The sequence below is a fragment of the Pagrus major genome, chromosome 11 (genome assembly GCF_040436345.1).
Source record: "Pagrus major chromosome 11, Pma_NU_1.0".
In the NCBI taxonomy this organism is placed as follows: domain Eukaryota; kingdom Metazoa; phylum Chordata; class Actinopteri; order Spariformes; family Sparidae; genus Pagrus; species Pagrus major.
Genome location: NC_133225.1, coordinates 3,303,832 through 3,323,590, shown reverse-complemented (window position 1 = coordinate 3,323,590; position 19,759 = coordinate 3,303,832). Strand labels below are relative to the sequence as shown.

Sequence of the window (19,759 nt, the reverse complement as noted above, 5' to 3'; positions counted from 1 at the left end):
AAATGATGGGGTTATATCACATCTCCGTCTACTCGGTTTGACCGCACATGTTGTTTCTACGCCAAACAGCCAACCCGCTATCAAACCAAACCACCGGTGAAATCCACCGTGTCACTGTCCCGTTTGGCCCCATCTGCCCTATGAAAACAACATGGTCTCATACTGTGGTCAAGTTAGCAAGAACAGACATGTATTGTACACTTAGACTTTCAAAATGAAGGCACCAAAACAACTTGGTTAGGTTTAGGAAAAGATTGTGGTTTGGCTTAAAAATAACTCGAGGTGCTACTGGCTTTACATGGGAATTAACACCCCAGTCTTCTAGGTTAGGTTAGGTTTACAAAAACCATTTGGTTAGTTTTGGGAAAACAGGGTTAACTAAGTAACTAAGTTACCTTTGTAACTTCAGTTACATTACGTACATGCCGTCACTTAACTACGTTGAAAAAAGTTAAAACAACTCACTGTTGACTTCTGTTTTCACATAAACAGTCGTCTCCTGGGTGAAAGTTCTATGCTTGTCTAATCCTCCTCCTCATGCAGACTTGCTCTTTAAACTACTTCACCTGACTTCTGCCTTTGCTGCCATAAGAATCAATAAAGCTGCTAAAGGTCGCCACCTAACAATAAACATAAATATGGGTTGTAATAAGCTGCTTTCACAGTCCACCTACATGATAATCTTTCTAACCCCTGCTATTCTTTATTGTGATGTTTATTATTATAGAAAAGCTTGATTAAACACCAGATAAACTAAACTGACTGAATTTAAAATGACATTAGTAATGTTGTTATAATAAACGATTAAGTATAACAAACACTGTTGGCTGATTTATTTCATTTGTCCACTGCAAGCAAACCCAGCTGGGAAACGATCATGACCATGGTTTTAAAAAAAGCCAACATTAATTGAGTAGGAACACTGGCACAAAAGTTGGACACATTACACACCTACCCTGATCCAACACCCTATTGTTCAGAACATTAAGCAGCGCCACTACATGCTGGCACTGAGAGTATGATTCTAAAGAACAATCAGCCAACTAGTTGATACAGGGAAAGATCTATTCCCTGCTAGATGAGTACTAACTACATCTATCCTTCGTTCTTACTGTTTCCCTTCAACAGACAGCCAGAGCGAGTAGATGGCCACCTCTGGCGTTGCCTCCCATTCTGTCCTTGAACTGAGGGGCTCTGGTTGCTCAGTTGAATTAAAAATAGTGTGTGGTGTGTGAGAAATATTTAAACAGCCTGATGTTTCAACTTTGTCAACCCGAGAACGTGACTCTTCAATGTTACTTTCCAAAACCATTAAAACAAGTATCAATGTATACATTTTTTAGGAGAACCAACCTGGATATAATCAAATAAATACACTAGAGACCCGTGACCAACAAAGATGGAAGGTATGGAACAAATATGGCCTTTCTTTACAGTATACACCCCGGCATAGACACACGCAGATCACCGTGTCCCTCAGAAGTCTACCTGTGTCAGCGGTGAGCAAGCTCAGTCTTTGATCGTGACATCCTGGAGAGAGGGAAAGAAGCAGCAATTCCAGCAGGCCCTGACTGTAATGAGGGGGCAATGAGGTTTGAAGCTGCTCATTACCAACACCTAGAGCTGCAAGAAGCTGAGCTGACAGCCGCCAAGGCAGGAAGGACCTGGGAGGACCGCTGCGCTGCATGTGGTAAAAGCACTGGAAGGAACAAATGGGGGCCAGGAATAGATGTCACCTCCAGGGTTTCAACTGACAGTGGGTTTTTCTTCAACATGGATTCCTGTAATCTTGCCTGAAGCTCCTGGTTGTGTTGAAGATAATCACAGGAGCAGCATCTAGACCACTAATGAAATCCTCTTCAAAAATAATTAGGCCATAATGACATGCTAAAAGTTGGTTCTATCAAAAATGTGACCACTTTCCTAAAAAAAAAAAAAAAAAATTCTGTGAAGATTTAGTGTGCACCCTGTAGCTTTACTCTTCTCAAGGTGGAAAAGCCCCTGAAACATCAGCCGAACTCTCATGAGACACAAAAGCTCTGCTATTAAACTCTAGACTAATGAAACTCTTTAAGGTTAGCAGTCGCTGAAGGCAGGGTGACCCACGCTGTATATTTAATAGCAGGGAAAACTCTAGACTTCTGCAGGAAATGAAGGATGCATTTACTAAAACACTACTGTGCAGCTGATAGGATGAATAAAACAACACAGAGTTTAACTGCGAGTTTTACAAACCGTTTTAAGAGACTGGTGATGAGGCAGACAACACTGACTAGCTCTGTTATCTGGCTTATATTGACTACATCATGATGAATTAATTCAATGGGATGACCAGTTATTTGGTTTGGAAACATGGAGTATATAATAACCCGTCACCCTCGTTTTGTCTTCTTCTCTCTGCCCTGGGCTTCTGACAAGCCCTGAGGTAATTAATACTTGTCAAACACCTCTACATGCAACGTACCCTTTCCCATTATACAAACACATTAACAAATACTTCCTCGTACCGCAGGACTGACGTCGCCACATCCGCAAACCCACCGGGCTAATTGACTCTTGACAGGGAGATCACGGAGTGATATCTCGCTAATTACCTGAGTCTGCAGTCATATTAAAGGAAACACACGCATACACACTTGGGTTCCACGGATATTTGTATTCAGAGTCATAAAAAGGAGAGGTTGGGCGCAGCGACAGGGAGGGAGCTGTCTGCTGTTCCACAACTTCTTAATTAACCATCATAGCCCTGGTACGGCTGGCTGACAGAGAGGCAGAAGCAACATGGAGTCAACTGGCTCTCTGTGACCCGACTGGAAGAAAGAGAGACACTGATAGAGAGGAAGAAGGATAATTGACTGTCTGTCGGTTGTGTGTGTGTGTGTGTGTGTGTGTGTGTGTGTGCGTGCGTGCGTGCGTGCGTGCGTGCGTGTTTCCGTTGTTCACTTGGTTCAGTTTGCCACATTGGCATGGCTACAGTGGTGTTTGATCTCAGGTGGTATCAAATAATGACACTAGGGCAAGCATGCAGGGTGGCATTCGTAAGGACTGATACAGCAAACCACCTCAGAGATAATAGTTATGTCTGATGGGGAGACAGATGTTGACATCTGATAGCCAGGAACCTCTGATGTGACGAAAATCAAGGAAGGACAAACTGCAGTATAAATCAATGCTTAAAAAGCACACTATGCAGGATTTGCTATTGCTGTTTCTAGACATGGCTCGGCGAGAGAGTTAATGCAGAGAGAGAGAGCGTCATTAGTGGGAACAAATGAGTGAAGCAATGAAATACGTGATTTTCTGAAGGACCCCCACAACTCCGCTCAATCCTATGGATTTTGTGTGAATGCAGCTGAAGTGCAGCTTCATCCTCTCTGCTCTGCCTGTGTGTGTGTAGCTCAGCCCTGCCCTCAGTCGAAAAGACACACAGACCTGTAGTTCTATGTATCCATAACAACAGGCCGAGAACAGAGGAAAACAGAGGCAGGGATGTTACCTGGTCGCAACGTTTTTACCTCACACTGATAATGGTTGGGGGCTACACACCACTGTCCAAAGGTTGATAGCAAAATACTGAGGAAATAAGAAAATGCTGGCAGAAGGCAGGCTCTCTACAGATACAGACACTGACAGACACTTTTAGTGGGTCATAAGTGATGATTGAAGGGGATTATTTGTGTATGAGCCCAAACGTTGTTTGTTTTTAGGAAAATACTGCATAAAATACCTTTCAGCTTTTCTGATCTTAGCGTTTAACCGACTAAACAAAAGAAGAGCAGTCAAGATGGCAGATCATTTCGTCTTCATTAAGTGGTTTCTTTTACCAATAACCATTATGTCCACCTTTTGTTAACCACGTAGTTTTAGTTGCCTAAACCTAAACAGTGGAGGTGGTGGATTGGAGTAAGCTCATATGAGCAGTTTGTGGAACAGGTATGCTTCTTCCATTCTGCTGCAAACTATCAATTGTAACATTTTATAGATGTTTGACACGTCAGGCGAATGAAATTCCACATCATCAACACATAACTGATACCGTACTTGTGGGCAAAATAAGAACTGAAAGAATTAAAAGCTGCAAATGATGTCCTGTTACGGTACCATGGCATTGTGATCAAGCCCTACTTCACATGGTTCTCATACCGGTCTGTGGCGTGAAAGATGACAGCATTCCCACCTACAAAGCAGTTTCCGCCTGTCCGGAATAACTCGCCGTGAAAATAGACTGCATGACTCACCGTGTGTCTGTGTGCAGGCTGCATAACATTAGCATGACATGATTAATATCATAATAAGATCAACATTCTTTCCTCACAGTGACTGGAGATAAGGAGAGAACAAACTTCTGATTTCAAATTATCATCTGACCAAGGTTATTCTTTATTTTTTATTTTCTTGTGGCGGGATCTAAGAAGCTATTTTTTATAATTTATCACAGTTGCTAACAGACAAACCCACACAAACTCAGTCAGGGGTTTGTAATATTGTGCCCTTCTACAGATTCAATTATGTGTCTTTCATCAGGCAATTACAGCGTATGAATTCACAGCTGATACCACGGCTGCGGGAGCCCAGGCAACCCCCAGGCATCACATGCCACTTGATTGACACACTATGAGAGGATAATTTAACTGTGAACACACAAAGAGCAAGTTCCATCTTTTTTTTTTATGAATGTTAATGCCACACACCAATTAATATTCTGTCCAATCCAAACCAAGTCCAAGTCTGTACGTACTGAATCATACTAGTGCCAACTCTTTTTGCAGCTTCTACCAATTATTCTTATAGTTACAATATGATTGTACTCTGAACAAGTCAACCTTTTAAACAAACTCAGGTCAATTTATTTTTCATTTATTTTGTAATTCTGGCTTCGTTTATCTCATTCACAATATAGGTGAATATAAAACAGCAAGACAAAAGATCCGAGACAGCTAGAGAACACAAACAGGAAGCCTGGATAAAAAAGGGCATTTAAAAAATAGGGATAATAAAAAAAAGCCCAAATTAGTTAAATAATAAAACCTCAGGTATGAATAAAGCAATTAAAATTTAAAACAGACAAATCAAGTAAAACAAGAACAGCTGGATGTGAAATAAGACAAGATTAAAAATTGAAATGTCCCTCAGGATAAAACTGAGGTAAGCTTTAGAAAGCTCTGGATTTTATTCCATGTTATTTGGAACAGAAAACCTAATGAAGGGTAAATGCATTATTAAAATTGTAAACATCCATCACCATCCCCCCTGACCTATGGTAGTTGTGTGCACACAGTTGTCCTGTGCTGTGAGGGAGTATTATTAACACTTGTGGTGTGCTCGATTTCAGTTTTAATCACTCCATCCGGCTTGTTTACAACCTGATCACTGCTTGTGTGTCTGTCTGACCGGTGTAGCAATGTCACAATGTCATTATAATCAATAGAAATGCAAGCAAAAACCCAAGTTCAGAAATGTCCCCTTACTTTGTTGCCTTGTATTACATACCAACATTCACTCTTAATAAAATTCGATGGATATTTACTAGAGATTCACTTTTATCAAACTGCATCTGAAAGGTTATTATTTGTTGCTGTCTGCAGTCATCAGTCTGTAAAAATGAGTCCTTAAAAGGGTAACTTCACCAATTTGACACATTAAAGTGAGTTTACAGGTCAAGAGGAGTGCTACTGCATATGTGATAAAAGTAGTATAAATCCTTTTGTGGCTCCAGAGGAAGCTGCATGTAATCTGATAAAATGCCTCCAGTGATGTCGCTCAGTGACTAAGTTTCATCGTGGGTAATGTAGGCGCCAGGTTTTGAACGGCAGTCCACTGGTGTGGCACTGCACTCCTGTTGGACTCATTATGCACAATTTAAAAACAATTGCTTAAAATCATGACAACCCAACCAGAGGCATTGCCTTTTTTATTCCATACATATTATTTCCTTTACAAGAACCTGGTGTCTTCATTACCCACAACGCAAATTAGCCACTAGAGTGGCATCACTGGAGGCAATTTATCAGATTACATGCAGCAGGTAATGAAGAAACATGTCGTGTGATGACGGGTTTCTAATACTTTTTGGACAAGTATGCAGCTCTACAGCACGATGAACAAAAGACAGCAGACTTTGGTCTTGTCACAGCAGTAACGATATTAACATATCGCCATCCTTATCCTTAAAAAATTGTTTACCTTGACAAAACAGGAAGTCTTAACACCCTTATTCTGACAGAAACAAAGTGTGTGAGGGAATACAAAGAGGAAAAGCAGTCAGGAGTCAGGTATCTTTGCCTCCAAAACATCTATCCCAGTCTGTGTCGGGTTAACGACCAAATATGGCCGTGCTGCTCCAGCTCACTTCCTTCTCTGTCACGCGCACACGAGTTCACAAAGCTAGACGTCTGCAGACACACAACATGTCTGTGTACATACTCATACTGCAGACATGCATATACAGTATGCATCCACACACAAAACCCATAACCACATTTCATTCGCTCCTCGAGGCTAATTTGCCCCCGACTAAGAGCTTTCACACTAGGGTGGTTTCCCAAGTCTGGCTCCCAGAGAGAGTGTGTGTGACAAGGGACTGTACAAGTGTGTGTGTGTGTGTATATGTGTGTGTGTGGCAGACGGCAGCAGCCTCTCAGGGCGCCTGTGCTTTAGCCATGGTGTTGTCCCTGTGGATGGGAGTGAAGAGGAGCCTTTTCTTTGCTGCTGCTGACTGGAATCCTCAGATGAGTGCCTGGAACAAATGGATTTGAGAACAGTACAATCTGAGGCAGTTGGCTTGCCACCTCACTCCGGCCCACACCGGACTCATCTCACGGCAATTCAGAGGAATCACTGCTTTGAAGAAAGCAGTAGCACTGTTATGTAAGGTCTTTATGAGAGAAAAAAAAAAACCTCTTACTGCTAATATTGACGGTCGTATTTTACATTTGAATGATCTTATTTGCACAGTTATTATATCTGAATGGGAACATGTGATCGTGTAAGTGTGAGCTTATCGTCTAAAGCAATCCATTCTTAATTATCTTATACTTTCTAGCATGTTTAGGTTTTGTTAACTAAACGCCTCTCGTATATTATTCATGATTCAATATTACTCAGTTAATGCTTTCAATTAATTAGAATTGTTCAACAGTGAAGAGACGTTTAAATCCCCATGACATGTGTAAGAGACACATGCAAAGAGGCAAAACGACTTTCTGCAGGAAAAACATTCACATACAGCAGAGATCCAGTGCATGAAAACTGGCTGTGTGAGCCTCCATCTCAGTGGACTCGTAGTGTTGTTTAAATATTTACAGGTTTACAGATTTTTATGGTGTTTTCTTGCATTCGTTCTCACAAAACAACCAATGTTCTAAATACATAAAGCACACATTAACATTTCAATCACCATACGAGTCTGAATGAACGAGCTTAAATGTGCTTAAGCTCGAAGCCCAAAGGTGATGCCGGTGGAGTAATGTACAAAAGTATTTACTTAAGTAATAAAGGTTGTTAAAAAGTAAATGAAAAAATATTAACTCTGGGCACCCATACAAATAGCACTTGATTAGAAATATTAAAATATCTCATATTAAATGTACTAAAATATCAAAAGTACAAGTAATATCATACATATATTTACATGTTTTGTATAAACTAATTAACTACTAATATTTTTGATGATTGGACTCAGTGTTTGCTAGCTGGTTACACATCATAGAGACGTAATGGACACCAGCTTTAATGAGCCTCTGCTCACTGACAGCAGACTGGAAACTGAAAAAAAAGTGTTGCACACTCCGGCTCCATATTCAGTTTTCTTTAATTAGATGAAGTCAGCCTGAGAGCCGAAACGTCATCTGCTTATCTCATTGCACCACTTTGGCTCTGCTGTAGAATGCAGTAGTGACTAAAATTATTAAATAAATGTACTGGAGTAAAAAGTACAATATTTATATCCATAACATATTGGAATGGAAATACAAAGCAGTAGAAAATGGAAATACTTGAGTCCAAGTACCTCAAAATTGCACATACATAATACAGTACATGAGTAAACTATTGGGATACATGAGAAAAATATCTACTTAATATTAATACTTCTTATGAAGAGTAGAAAGTAATTACTTTTTACTTTTCATAGCCAATCTGTCCAAATGTGTTGACTTTAAATTGATTTTTTTAGGCTAAATAAACTATTTTTAAAAAAGTTGTATTAGTTGTAAAATGCAGTGACTAGAGACATGTGGTTCTCACAGGACACCTGCATTACAAATATATGGTGATCTTAAAGAATATGATGCATCGCTGTAAATTAAACTATCCAACAGTCAATGAAGTAGTTAAGATGAGCTCAACCATCAACAGCTACAGCAGTAAAATGCAACATAGACATCAATGCAGCAGTAATATTAATCCAAAAACATGAGCTATAACAGTAAAATACAATTTTAGTGAACTATGACTACTTTTCTACTTCCCAGTGCAGTATTGCTACTTTCGCTTCAGTAAAAGATCTGAATACTTCTCCCACTACTGCCTGATACAACCACAAGCCCAAAGCCAAAGTTCTGACATCACAGCGGTCTATTATTGTCTCCCTCCTCTTGCCCTTCTCTCCTTGAACTGTGAGGGCAGTCTGTACACAGCCTACAATGACGATGGTGTTTGAAACTACAGCTCTCAACAAGCATTAGTTGGTCAAGCATCACAGGCACAGAGATAAAATCATCAATCCTCAAACCCAATGAACAAAAGCATGCTTTCAAACTACCATTAACAATGAACCAGAAAAAAACCTCTGGAGAGTGTTAAGTCAAAAGCCGATGCGAGGAGAACACAATCGCAGAAGTGGCTACATACTCAAAGAACACCAAATGTTTACCAGCTAAAACCTCCAACAAGTCCTCCACAACTTCAAGTACCAGAGATTGTTGAAAAGTCTTTATTTTCCTCTGTGTACTGTCTGCTAAAACAGCTACAGTTAGAGTGCAGGTGCATCACAGAAAACAAGAAAATAACAAAACCATAAATGGAGGAGAGAAGAATGGAAGAAACGATTCAAAACGTGGTGTTATTGTTCAGTTGTAGAGAAACATGCCTCCCCCTGCCTTCTGCCAAACTCTACGTAAAGGCTGTGGCATTAACACATGATGCCTCATCAATCAATGCACTGTGGGGAAATAAATGATACCGTAAGCAAATGACTGCTATTGTATGTGTCAGCATTCGACAGCCATTTGCCAGAATGAGAGGGTTCTGTAGCCCTGTCCACCTCTCCACTCAGTCCCTCCTCCCAGCCCTCCATCTCCTGTCATCTGTCCCACTGGCAGCCTGTCCTTCTCAAGGTCTGCTTCATCGTTAATCATCATTCCCTTCCTTCAAGTTCTCTCTGCAACGCATGCACAAACACACACACACGCACACGCACACACCGTTAATCACTCACACCTAACACCATGCCCTGAGTATAATTATTCAAAGCTGTCTGATCTTTTATCGTTGCTCTTGTTGTGCTTGGCGCAGATTGTCCCTCAAACATTAAAAGCCCTGTCATTGTCCATCATTAAGTCTTAAAGATAAAAAAAAGGAACAATCATAAAGGGACACTTAATGCATTGGTTTATTTGTGATGCACTCATTTTACAATGCCGAGTGCTTTTAACACTTACCTAAGTGCACAACAAGAAAAAAAAAACACCAAACAGCAGATTGGTGCCGTCACAAAAGAAGTGAAGGGATGATTCTTCTGCTTTTTGGTCTTTCAAAATAAAAATATTAATTGCAAGGTGAAATGAATGAAATGTAGTTAGGCTTCAACTATCAGAGATAATGATAAAAGTTGTGAAACTGTGAGTCATTGCAAAAAATACAAACAAAAAAGTTATTAAAGTTATAAATTATAGCAAAACCCCAGAGGGGAAGCGTAAACAAGTGCTGAATATTTTGGCAATTTCCGAAATTATAATAATAACATCCCTTTCCTTCCTCATTATTTAGTTTGATGATAGAATCACTTGATTATCCCTGTATACTTTTTTCTGCATCTGTCTAGCCTTTTGGGACAATGTGGCATCTGTAGTACATGTGCTGACTTGAAGATGAGTTTCTCAGGCAGTGCTAATACCCAGGCTTGTCACTTCCCGGGGTAGGTGTTCAGTCGTTTTACTGACCCAACTGACCTGACCTGACACCAGCACTATGTTAACAATACAAAAGTGTTGTTATGAGCACCATTTGTGCCAAATAAATCATCACAGGAGTCCGGTGTTTTGAAGACTTATCAAACTGAAAAAGATCATTTTTGTCTCCATATTGACCATCGTTAGAGTAAATTGATGAAGGTTCTCAGTCATCCAGCTCATGGTAATTCTGTATCGTAGGCAACTGGACGTGCTTCAGTTCTCACTAACTGGAGGGGAGTCGCAGGCTTTTAAATTCGGTGTGGGAGTGTCCTTACAGAGTCGTTAGGGGCACTTGTGGGTCGTTGACTCAAGCAGCCTTCATGTGGGTTGCTAGGGCATCAGGCATTTTATTTCCATGGCCCTGTGATTGTGTGATGTTATGTTGTGAACTCTAACCCCTGCCGAACAGTTTACCAAAGGGAGAAGCTGCTCTGTTGCTGTGCTACTAGCATGCAGGTCCTACTAGTGACTGTTTGTCCACAACGACAAATTAAAAAATAGTAGCAAACAACCAGGATACAAGGCAAATTGATTGCAAGTGAAACATAGCGCTACACAAAGAAATGTCCGTTGTGTTCCCCCTGTAGCATTTAGCCAAGTACGCACACCTGTGACCCCTTCGATTCTGCCTCTGATCTGCAGGTCATGCCTTCACCAAAGGAGGATTCATAATTAAGCATGCTGGACCTACAGCGATCGCCTGCATCCACAGATGAGTTTTGTTTTTTCAAAAACCTGGTGCACAAGGCCAAATTGTGTGAATACACATGACACGTTCAGTCATTCAGGCTGCTGGTCTGATCGCCAGCTTACCCGATCGGCCACTGCGACGTGACGTTGGGTTGTGTTTAACGTTAAATCTGGTTTAACTTTATTTGCCGCACCTGAATGCAATTTTTTTAAACAGAAAGAAAACTACTGCAAAAAATCAGGAACATTTCCATCTGTTCAGACCAATATGTTATCTGTTCATATCTGAATGATAAATTTCATGACCACCCTAACAGAAAGCAAGGTAGCGAGGACAGTGTGTGTCTGTTCTCTGAAGGTACAGAGCAAGGTGCAAGTGCAGGGTTTCCTGAGGTTTATTTTTTAAAGTCTGAAAGTTGAGTGCATGATTGGAGGGTAAGGAAGTTAGATCATCTGTTACTTTACGCTGTAATGAGTCAAACAAAAGGCATTGCTGCAGTACAGTGTCCTGCAACTGTAAGGGCTTTTGTATTGCACCAGACAGGGAAACAGTACAGCAGTGTACACACACTCATACACACACCGGTTCTGATCAATGACTAACAGTACAGGAATGACAGCAGTGAATTTCTTTAAGTTTGAATGTGCGGTCACAGCAGCATTTCATCACTTCAAGGCGACTTGTCGACTCTCAAGGAGTTCAGAAGGCTCAAACCCCCTAAAATGACTATTTAAAAAGCGATGCCATTTCAGATCAGCTCTTCCTTAACTCTTCAAATACTCTCTTTCATGTCTGACATTCCCTTTGGAAAGCTGAGACAAGGCCTCAGCCAGGTGATGGGCTTTGATATGCTGATACCAGGTTATATGAATATCAGGTAAAGACATCCTTGACTTTTTTCTCCAGGTGACTTAGCCTCCCGCTATCTCTGTCACTCTGGAGTTCTCATCTGGAAATGAATTGAGACAGTATTGAGACGGAGGGTAACGGAGAGATTTGTGACTTTTTACTACATACTAGTTTTTCAGTCACGGCTTCACTCCTGTCAACGTTTCTAACAAAAAATAAACCCAACATGCAAATTAAAATCATTTATAGGAATTCATATTTGTGTTTAATATGCTGCAAGAACATTGGATTTGAATCAACATAAAAATGAGGAACCATGAAAAATAAAATGTACTAAAACTGTAGTTCCTTGAATGGACACTTGAGGCTGGCTCCAAAAGTGAGTCAGTCCCCATAAGACCCCCTGTTTAATTGCTCAACGTATCAGAAACAAACATGACTACAGCGTGGTACAGAAAAAAGCTTTTGGTCTCTATAGCTATTGTCCCCACTCATGGCAGCTGTGTGGTGGCTGATGTTTAAACAACTCACTCGTTTCAATGATATTAAGGCTTAAATTGGGCATAATGAAGGGCGTGACTGTTCTGAGTGTCAGCTAGCCGCAAGCTGCTTGCCAGGCTTCACCTGAGCTAAACTGGGTCAAAGGACTGGACCTCTTTGCTGTGTTTTTGGTGCCTTTTGGATGATTTTTAATGCAAATATCAGACAGTTAATATGGCTTCCTGTGATAATTGGACCAACATCGCATGATGGAGGGATAGACACTGGTGTTCTAGATTAACAAGTGATCACTAACTGCTAGGCAGCTGCTGTAACTGTTGAGCTCTGGAGTAGGCAGGCGTGGGCAGAGCCTGGAGCTTCTGGAGGAATAAACGCCCGGAGTATACCTTTGGCATTAAAAAGTGGATTTATCTTCACTCTCGCTTCTCAACCTGTCTGCAGCAACGAGACACGGAGGTACCGAAATCTGGTTTGGGCGAATAATCCTAATTAATGCAAGGCGAAAGTTGCTTCTCTTTTTGTGTGAACACAGCTAGCTTGTTATCCTTTGCTAGTTTGGTACCTTCCAGCCAGGTGCACAAGGTTCAGTAACCAGAGGTAGCCAGAGATTGGACGGTACCGCCCCACTTTCATCTTCACAGTGGCTCTTCAGAAACCTATGGGTGATGTCATGGTGGCTCTGTCCATTATATTTTACAGTCAGCGGTTGTAAAGCAGGAGAAGCAGCTCACCACTGTAAATATTGTTTTGTACTCAAACTTTTTTTTAATGATATCTTCAATGTGTCTGCATATAAACACAGAAGTCTCCTGGATATCATAACAGTATTCTAGGTTTATGTTAAATCCCTGTGTTTTTTATGATTCTAACTACTGTTCTGAGAAATCTTTTATTTTTCAGCCAGCTTTTTAATACTGGATGTTTTTAAATCCCATTTCACCTGTGAGCTGCAGAGGGCTTTGTATGCAACATCAGTCATACCGATATTACCGACTCAGTCAAGCTCTGGTGATAAACAGTCTTCAGTCTTCTCAATCTAATCAATCTATTAATCCAACTTCATTTCCTTTTCTTCACATTCAAGACTCGTTCACAAATAGTCATCACACCAGTTTCTGTTTCTTCCTGTTTTTCTGCCCCAACTGTCACTTCAGCGTCTGCCCTCTAATATATCCAAATCAGAGAGCTGTGGTGACAAACGTGTCATTGACGGCTGAGTTTGGCACCTCAAATAGAGCAGAAAGGAGAGGAGGAACAGAAGCTGCTGCTAATGGCCACTCACATGGCATTAATAAGACATTGAAAGGACACTCGGAGTGAATTATGATCATTATCCTCAGAAAATGATGTCATATGATACGCCCCATGTGCTTAATGAGCTCAGTGAGATGTACACCTTCTGAATTGACAGAAAGGTTATTAATCTAAAGTCACAGTCACAGCAGACAAGGATTGTGTGACAATCTAAAATTGAGTCTAAACTGTCTTAGGCCTGAATATTATTATCATTATCATTTTTATAAGATTATTAAAATATCTGTTAGACACATTTTGAGTAACACTTTAAAAGCTTTTCTATTCATTTCCATTAATCATCTATTTTCCAAATCAAATATTTTATCATAAAAAATTATTTCTGTTTCTGAAACTCAGCAAAGCAATAAAATACTGCTCGCTGGGGAACATACAGCTCAGTTGAATGACATGCATCGTGTTGGGGTCTGAAGACGAGAACATGAACGTCCTACACGACCTAATTAGTTAAGAAATCAACGTAAAATGACTTTTTCACACTACACTTCCTTCACGACTCAACACTCGGTCTGCATCTTGTATTATCTATCCACGGTATGAAGCACATGTACGTTTAAATGTTCTTACATAGCAGTGACACATGACCTGACCCGACTTCTCGGCTCATATCGTGCTTCAGGCTACATTACGCAACACCTTTTTTCATCTCAAGTTGCGTAAAACACCCTAAGGCCTCTTTCAGACCAAATCAGGCGATGTGGCGATTAGTTGAGGGGGGAGGACACAACTAGGCGAGTATCATCGCTTCGTTCGGTTCCAGCTCCCCGGCGCCGGAGCAACAACTCTTCCAGACAGGCTTTCTCCTCCCTGCTGGTGCAGTGTCCTCGCAGCACCATGTTTTTTGAGGTACCAAGCACAATAACAGAAACTCAGAGCAATTTGTTGGACCTCTGAATGTTTGTGAACGTGTCCTTTTTTGGCCTATATGATGTTTTACCCTGACATTAACCGTGTCATGTCAATCAGCACTTATAATAAAATATGAAAAACTTCCAATTAAGAAATTATACAGTGGTCTACATTTATAGTGTTATTTCACACATTTAGTCCAAATGGCTTGAGTTACATTACTATTGACCAGCCAGTCTAATCGCCGGCTTAGTGATTGGCTACTGCAGGTTGTGTCTCTCCAAAAGTCCAATCTGTTTCAACTTTTTACCAAAATAGCTGCTACTTTTTTTAACTGTTATTTTTTTGACTTTATTGCCAAAAACACATATTGCCTGTGGCAGAAATACTGTCACCAGCATTAGAGAAGAAAGCGGCTGTTAAAGATCAAGAGCAGCAGACAATCACTGCCCGCGGCATCTTTCGACCGTCGCAACTGACCAGCCGGACCGCCCCAGGGAAGAAGAGAGTGGGATCGAGAGTGATGCTAATCCAGCATGGTTTAAAGGATACTCCTGGCTTATGTCCAGTCGCAGGAAAAGGAAATGGACAAATGGGACTCAACAACGTGAAATCAGAGACCGTTTTGCCCACAAAATCAAGCTGTTGCACTCGACAGGTGTAGCATCATGTTCCAGGTGATAGCTGGACTGCAGCTGGACGAGGAGAGGTGGACCCTGTGTTTACAACATCGATGCTTGGTGCTCACACACAGTCAAAGTTGATGTTGATTCCCAGATGTCAAACTTTAATATGAAGACGCCAACCACATTATCATCACCATGTTGTTGTTGCTGTTTACATTCACCCTTTATACATATAATAACTGTATACAGTTTGCCTGTAATTTCTGCAGCATGAAAGAGTATATGAACTTCCAGTTCCTTTTTGTAACTCTGTGTTGTATAATGACAAATAAATGACCTTGTACCTTAATTCCAAACTTGAAAAGTTGATTCAAGCAACTATTTCAAGTTGTTGGCATACTACAAAGTGTAGCTGCCAGCTAAATGTCAAGGACTTTCCACAGGCATTAAGAGCAACAAACAATTCTGCAATCCATGCTTTAACCCTTTACTGCTACCAACCAGTACATTTCAGATTGTGTCCTACAAAGTTGTTTTGGTAACACTTGATAATAACCATCATTGATAAATGGTCATTCAAACCATTTATTCAGCAATTGTAAAGCTTTGTAAACATCAGTTGCAACTTTATAATGGCCATCCAAATAACGACTAAAGATGAACTACACAGTTTTTCTCGACTTTTTACAAAATAGTATAAACATCAGTTGCAACTTTACGATAAACAGTTGCTTAATAGTGGCTTATAAAGCATGTCGTTGTTTGTTAATTAATCTACCATTGATTAATGATGGATATTATAAAATGTTAAACCAAATGTTTAATGGACGATTGCAAACCCTTGAAACTCTTTTCAGGCATTGCATTTTTCTGACACCAGGATTGAAGCACATTGTTTTACATGAAACATAAATATTAGAAAATTATTTTCAAAGATAGATAAAAAAACAACTAAACGCCAGAAAACGTATAATGATATGATGATTTACAAAACAAATACGCAATACAATCTTCCATATTAATGGACATCTAATCCCCCCCCACCACCACTACCTACTCTACGCTTTGAAGACCCACTGACACCACATGCTGGGAGCTGCTGCGGACTTCATAAAAAATTCCTTAAAACCACACTACCGCCTGGGTATCGGGGGTGCTTACACACTTCAACTTAGTGCTGAACTCAACTTAAAAGAACATTAAAGGCATAAACAAACTGCACCATATTCATTATCTATATGTAGCAACAGACACAAACAGTGTAACAGGTGATTTTTCTGTTGCAAATCTCTACACTGAATAATTCTCTTTGAAGCTGTGTTGTCATGTCCTATAATGTGTATTATGTTGTACTGTGAAAGAGTGCCATGCAGTGGCTGTGTTGAACAGGATGTGGCCTATTTTCTGTTTGGAGGAGACAGAGAACTAGTATTTCTAGCCAGATCCCATGTGACAGGCCGACATGACAGCGAGCCCAGCTGTGCCGAGGGGGATGCATTTCCTCTCGCATCTCTTGTCGGTCTTTTCTTTTTTTTTTTTCTCCCACTCTTCTCCCTGTCTCTCATTCTCATTGTATCCCCTCTACTTTGAGTCTTTTTCAACCTGTCTCCATTATGGGCATCAACAGCGAAGCCTTTAAACGATGTAATACAACCTTCTGTTGGACATATTGGAACAACCTGGTCCTGGATAGTAAGTATTCATCCTTCAGCTGTTTCATTTCCCAAAATCGATTTTATGTTTAGATAACGTTGGAATGTTAGCAGTTGTAAGTGCTCTGCATATTATCAGCTTTGGTGCACCGTCAGTCTGTCTTTACTTTGACACACTTCCCTGGATGAATGTGCCTCGCTCTGACGTCCATCCAGCCATCGGAGGGCCAACTTTAATGTGGAACAAGCGCTGTGCAAATAGTGATGAAATGAGTGGAGAAACAGAAATTCAGTTGCTTTCATATCAGTGATAAGGGCTTGATGAGTAGGAAAATGGATGTTTTTCTTCCTCTTCACAGTCGCCAGGTCTGAACCCATCTGAACACTTATTAGAGACGTTGTGAATGAATAATTTTAAAGAATTTGTCGGGTCCAAAATGTTTTATCTCTGTGTAAGAATTCTGATAGTTGGTTCCAGCTTCTAACGAGGTTGTGAGCCAATAGTATAACAGCGTTGGTATCCCGCGGTGTAGTTCTGTTTCGTCATCAAAGCATAGAAAGCCGTGGTAGTTGCCAGTTTGTGGGAAAAAAATAATAAAAATGGCATGAACAGAAAATACAACAAACAAGGCAGAGAAACGTGACTACGCTTCAAAGGGTCTACTTGGAAAACTTGTCAGCAAAAAATTGTAAGCGCCTGTTTCCTTTCTTTCTTTTCCATCATTGGGATTACAATGTCTGTTTGTGTCTCTCTAAATATAATGTTAATTCTGTAAAGGTGCAGACTCAAATACTTCAGTATCATATCACATACGCCAAGTTCACATTTGCCTTTGATGCTATAAACAAGTGGCCGCGTCATCGTTCCACAAATCGGTTTCTATCCGTCCAGAAGTAAACACCAAATGCAGCATATCTAAATATCTTCACCCAGGACAGAGGCTCACAGTCAGTGACCTTGAAACATTGTTTATGTTTGCACGAAAGGCCAAAATGCATAGAAAAAGCTTTGTTTAAAAAAATAACCTTGTAAGTATGAGCAGGGCCTCATTCAGGCAGCATTGTCCTTCCGCTGTCGTCCTGTTAGCGTTTTCAAGACACCCTGTCGCTACAAGAAACAACAAAAACAGAACTAGCAACCTACATGCTGAAAATGGCAAGTTACACTAACAAGCTAGTAGCTCTTACCTTTTCTTTTTGCAGGGATTTAGCCATTTTAATGCCAAACAAGTTCTCCCTGACTCCATTTTGCAGGGGCATCATCACTGCATCCTGGGCTGAGATGATTGCGACAACACTACACTGCACACTACAGTGGTACAGGGGACAGTGCTGTGGAGATGGGTCTGCCTGTGCAAGACTACTAGTTGCACATCATGTCAGTGTGTTTGCCAAATTGTGTGCTAAATTTGTGCTAAGCAAGTACAGTAAACCATGGATGTGCTCCAGGTTCTCCTGCTTTTGGGCCTCATTCATCAGCTACAGACAATATTGGAAAAGCTGTCATGACGTTTATAAAAAAAAAGTCAAGAGGATGTGAAACTTGAGGAGAAAACGTGGTAAATAATAATAATAATAATAATAATATACCATAATTAAGTAAAAGGCATTTCATGAGAGGATCGGAAGACTTCAAAGGTCTTGGTGGTGAATGGTGTAAGATGCAAGGAGCTTAGGATGCGGTGGATCCATCTCCGTCTCCCGCTGCCACTCCCTCTGCTCCCTCATCGCCCCCCATATAGAATTATTGATGCGGTACATTAACTGGTGGACGCACCTAATCTGGGAGCACATAGGGGAAAACTAAAAAGAGGCAGCACATGGGAGAGGCGATGAGAGTACAGGCGCAAAACATAAAAGGGGGATGAATAAGTTATCAGCCTGCTTCGCCTATAGAGCGCCACAGCGAGTTTCATTACAGAGTTCAAACTGCTGTCTGTCTGTTTATCCATCTTTTTTATCTGTGTTTTTAATACTTCCCATCTGAGTGAACTGTGGTGGTTCAAAAAACTTTCACAAAGAGTAGAAAACGGTTCTGTTTGTACAGAAGAGGTGAGCGGGGGGGAATTTGGGGGATTTGTGTGTGCTTTTGTGCACTATAACAATAACAGGGACTATAGGTTTGGATAAAAGTATGCAGTGCAACCCCTTTAAGGCAGATTGTCCTCAGTACAGTCATGAAAGGAGCAGATGTAGATATCTCATGCTTCTGCATGTGCTTATGTAAATTTCTACACGCTTGCCAAGGCTTTTAACCTGAAGTTAGCATGTCTCTCAAGCTCTTGGGACCGAGCAGCAAGAGAATTATGCTGCATATTTAAGAGACGTGGAATGAAAGGCTGATTCACAACCCAGCTGGACACTCACCTATCTTCCCTGAGGAGAAGTCTTTTTAGAAAAGGCTAGACACTGGCAAACCGGACAACAGTACTTATCACAGCAGCTACTGGAGATAAATAACTTCCACAAACAGTTTCTCAGGCTCCTTTTACCATCCCGGACGAGCCCCCAAAATACTAGGGCTGGGGGATGAGGGGAGTAACATAGCATGAAAATGATTGATTCACAAATTTTATATGAAGTAAAAGTAAATTCAAGCGCCTTCAAAGGACGATGTCATCGTCCTACAAAAGAGTAGAAGACAAGCAATGTTACCAGAGGCTTTCAAAGAACACGAGAGCACTAATGAAGCTTATTTTGTTTATTTCTTCTATGCTTTCTGAATTACTCTGTGTTCTCCCTTTACTCCTTCATATCTTTACCTCAATCTCTTGGTTTAATCAACACCGTCCAGCCTCTTTTTCTTTTCTATTTGTTCTACCTCGATGACAGTCCCTGAGTTGCCGACAGCCACTGCTGCGCCCGTCCATCTGCAACGTTTCCCTTGTGGCATCAACATATCGCTACCGTCAGAGGAAAAAACCTTGACGCTCTGAGAAAGTGTCAGTTTGTGTCAGAAACTTGCTGTGTGTTTGGACTGCGAATTCTAGACGTTGTACAATGACCTGAGCGGCTGAGTTCAAGCCCCTGGGTACATTACACTTGCAGCATTCAACAGGCCTTTGTTAAAAATAAGATTACAAAAAAACAGACACCACAACACAA

General features: G+C 40.8%; 1 protein-coding gene across 7 annotated transcripts in view; it reads right to left on the bottom strand.

Moving 5' to 3' along the window:
• nlgn1 (neuroligin 1) overlaps nucleotides 1-19,759 on the bottom strand; it is a 299,279-nt gene that overhangs the window by 253,283 nt on the left and 26,237 nt on the right. Inside the window, exon 4 of one of the 7 annotated variants that reach the window (XM_073476526.1) lies at nucleotides 2,377-2,420. The exons of 5 other annotated variants lie outside the window; for them this stretch is intronic. In XM_073476526.1, coding sequence (XP_073332627.1) covers nucleotides 2,377-2,420 — 44 coding nt within the window. Of the gene's footprint in view, nucleotides 1-2,376; nucleotides 2,421-12,360; nucleotides 12,388-19,759 lie in introns of all 7 variants that reach the window. One more of the 7 variants, XM_073476525.1, reaches the window with a different exon arrangement.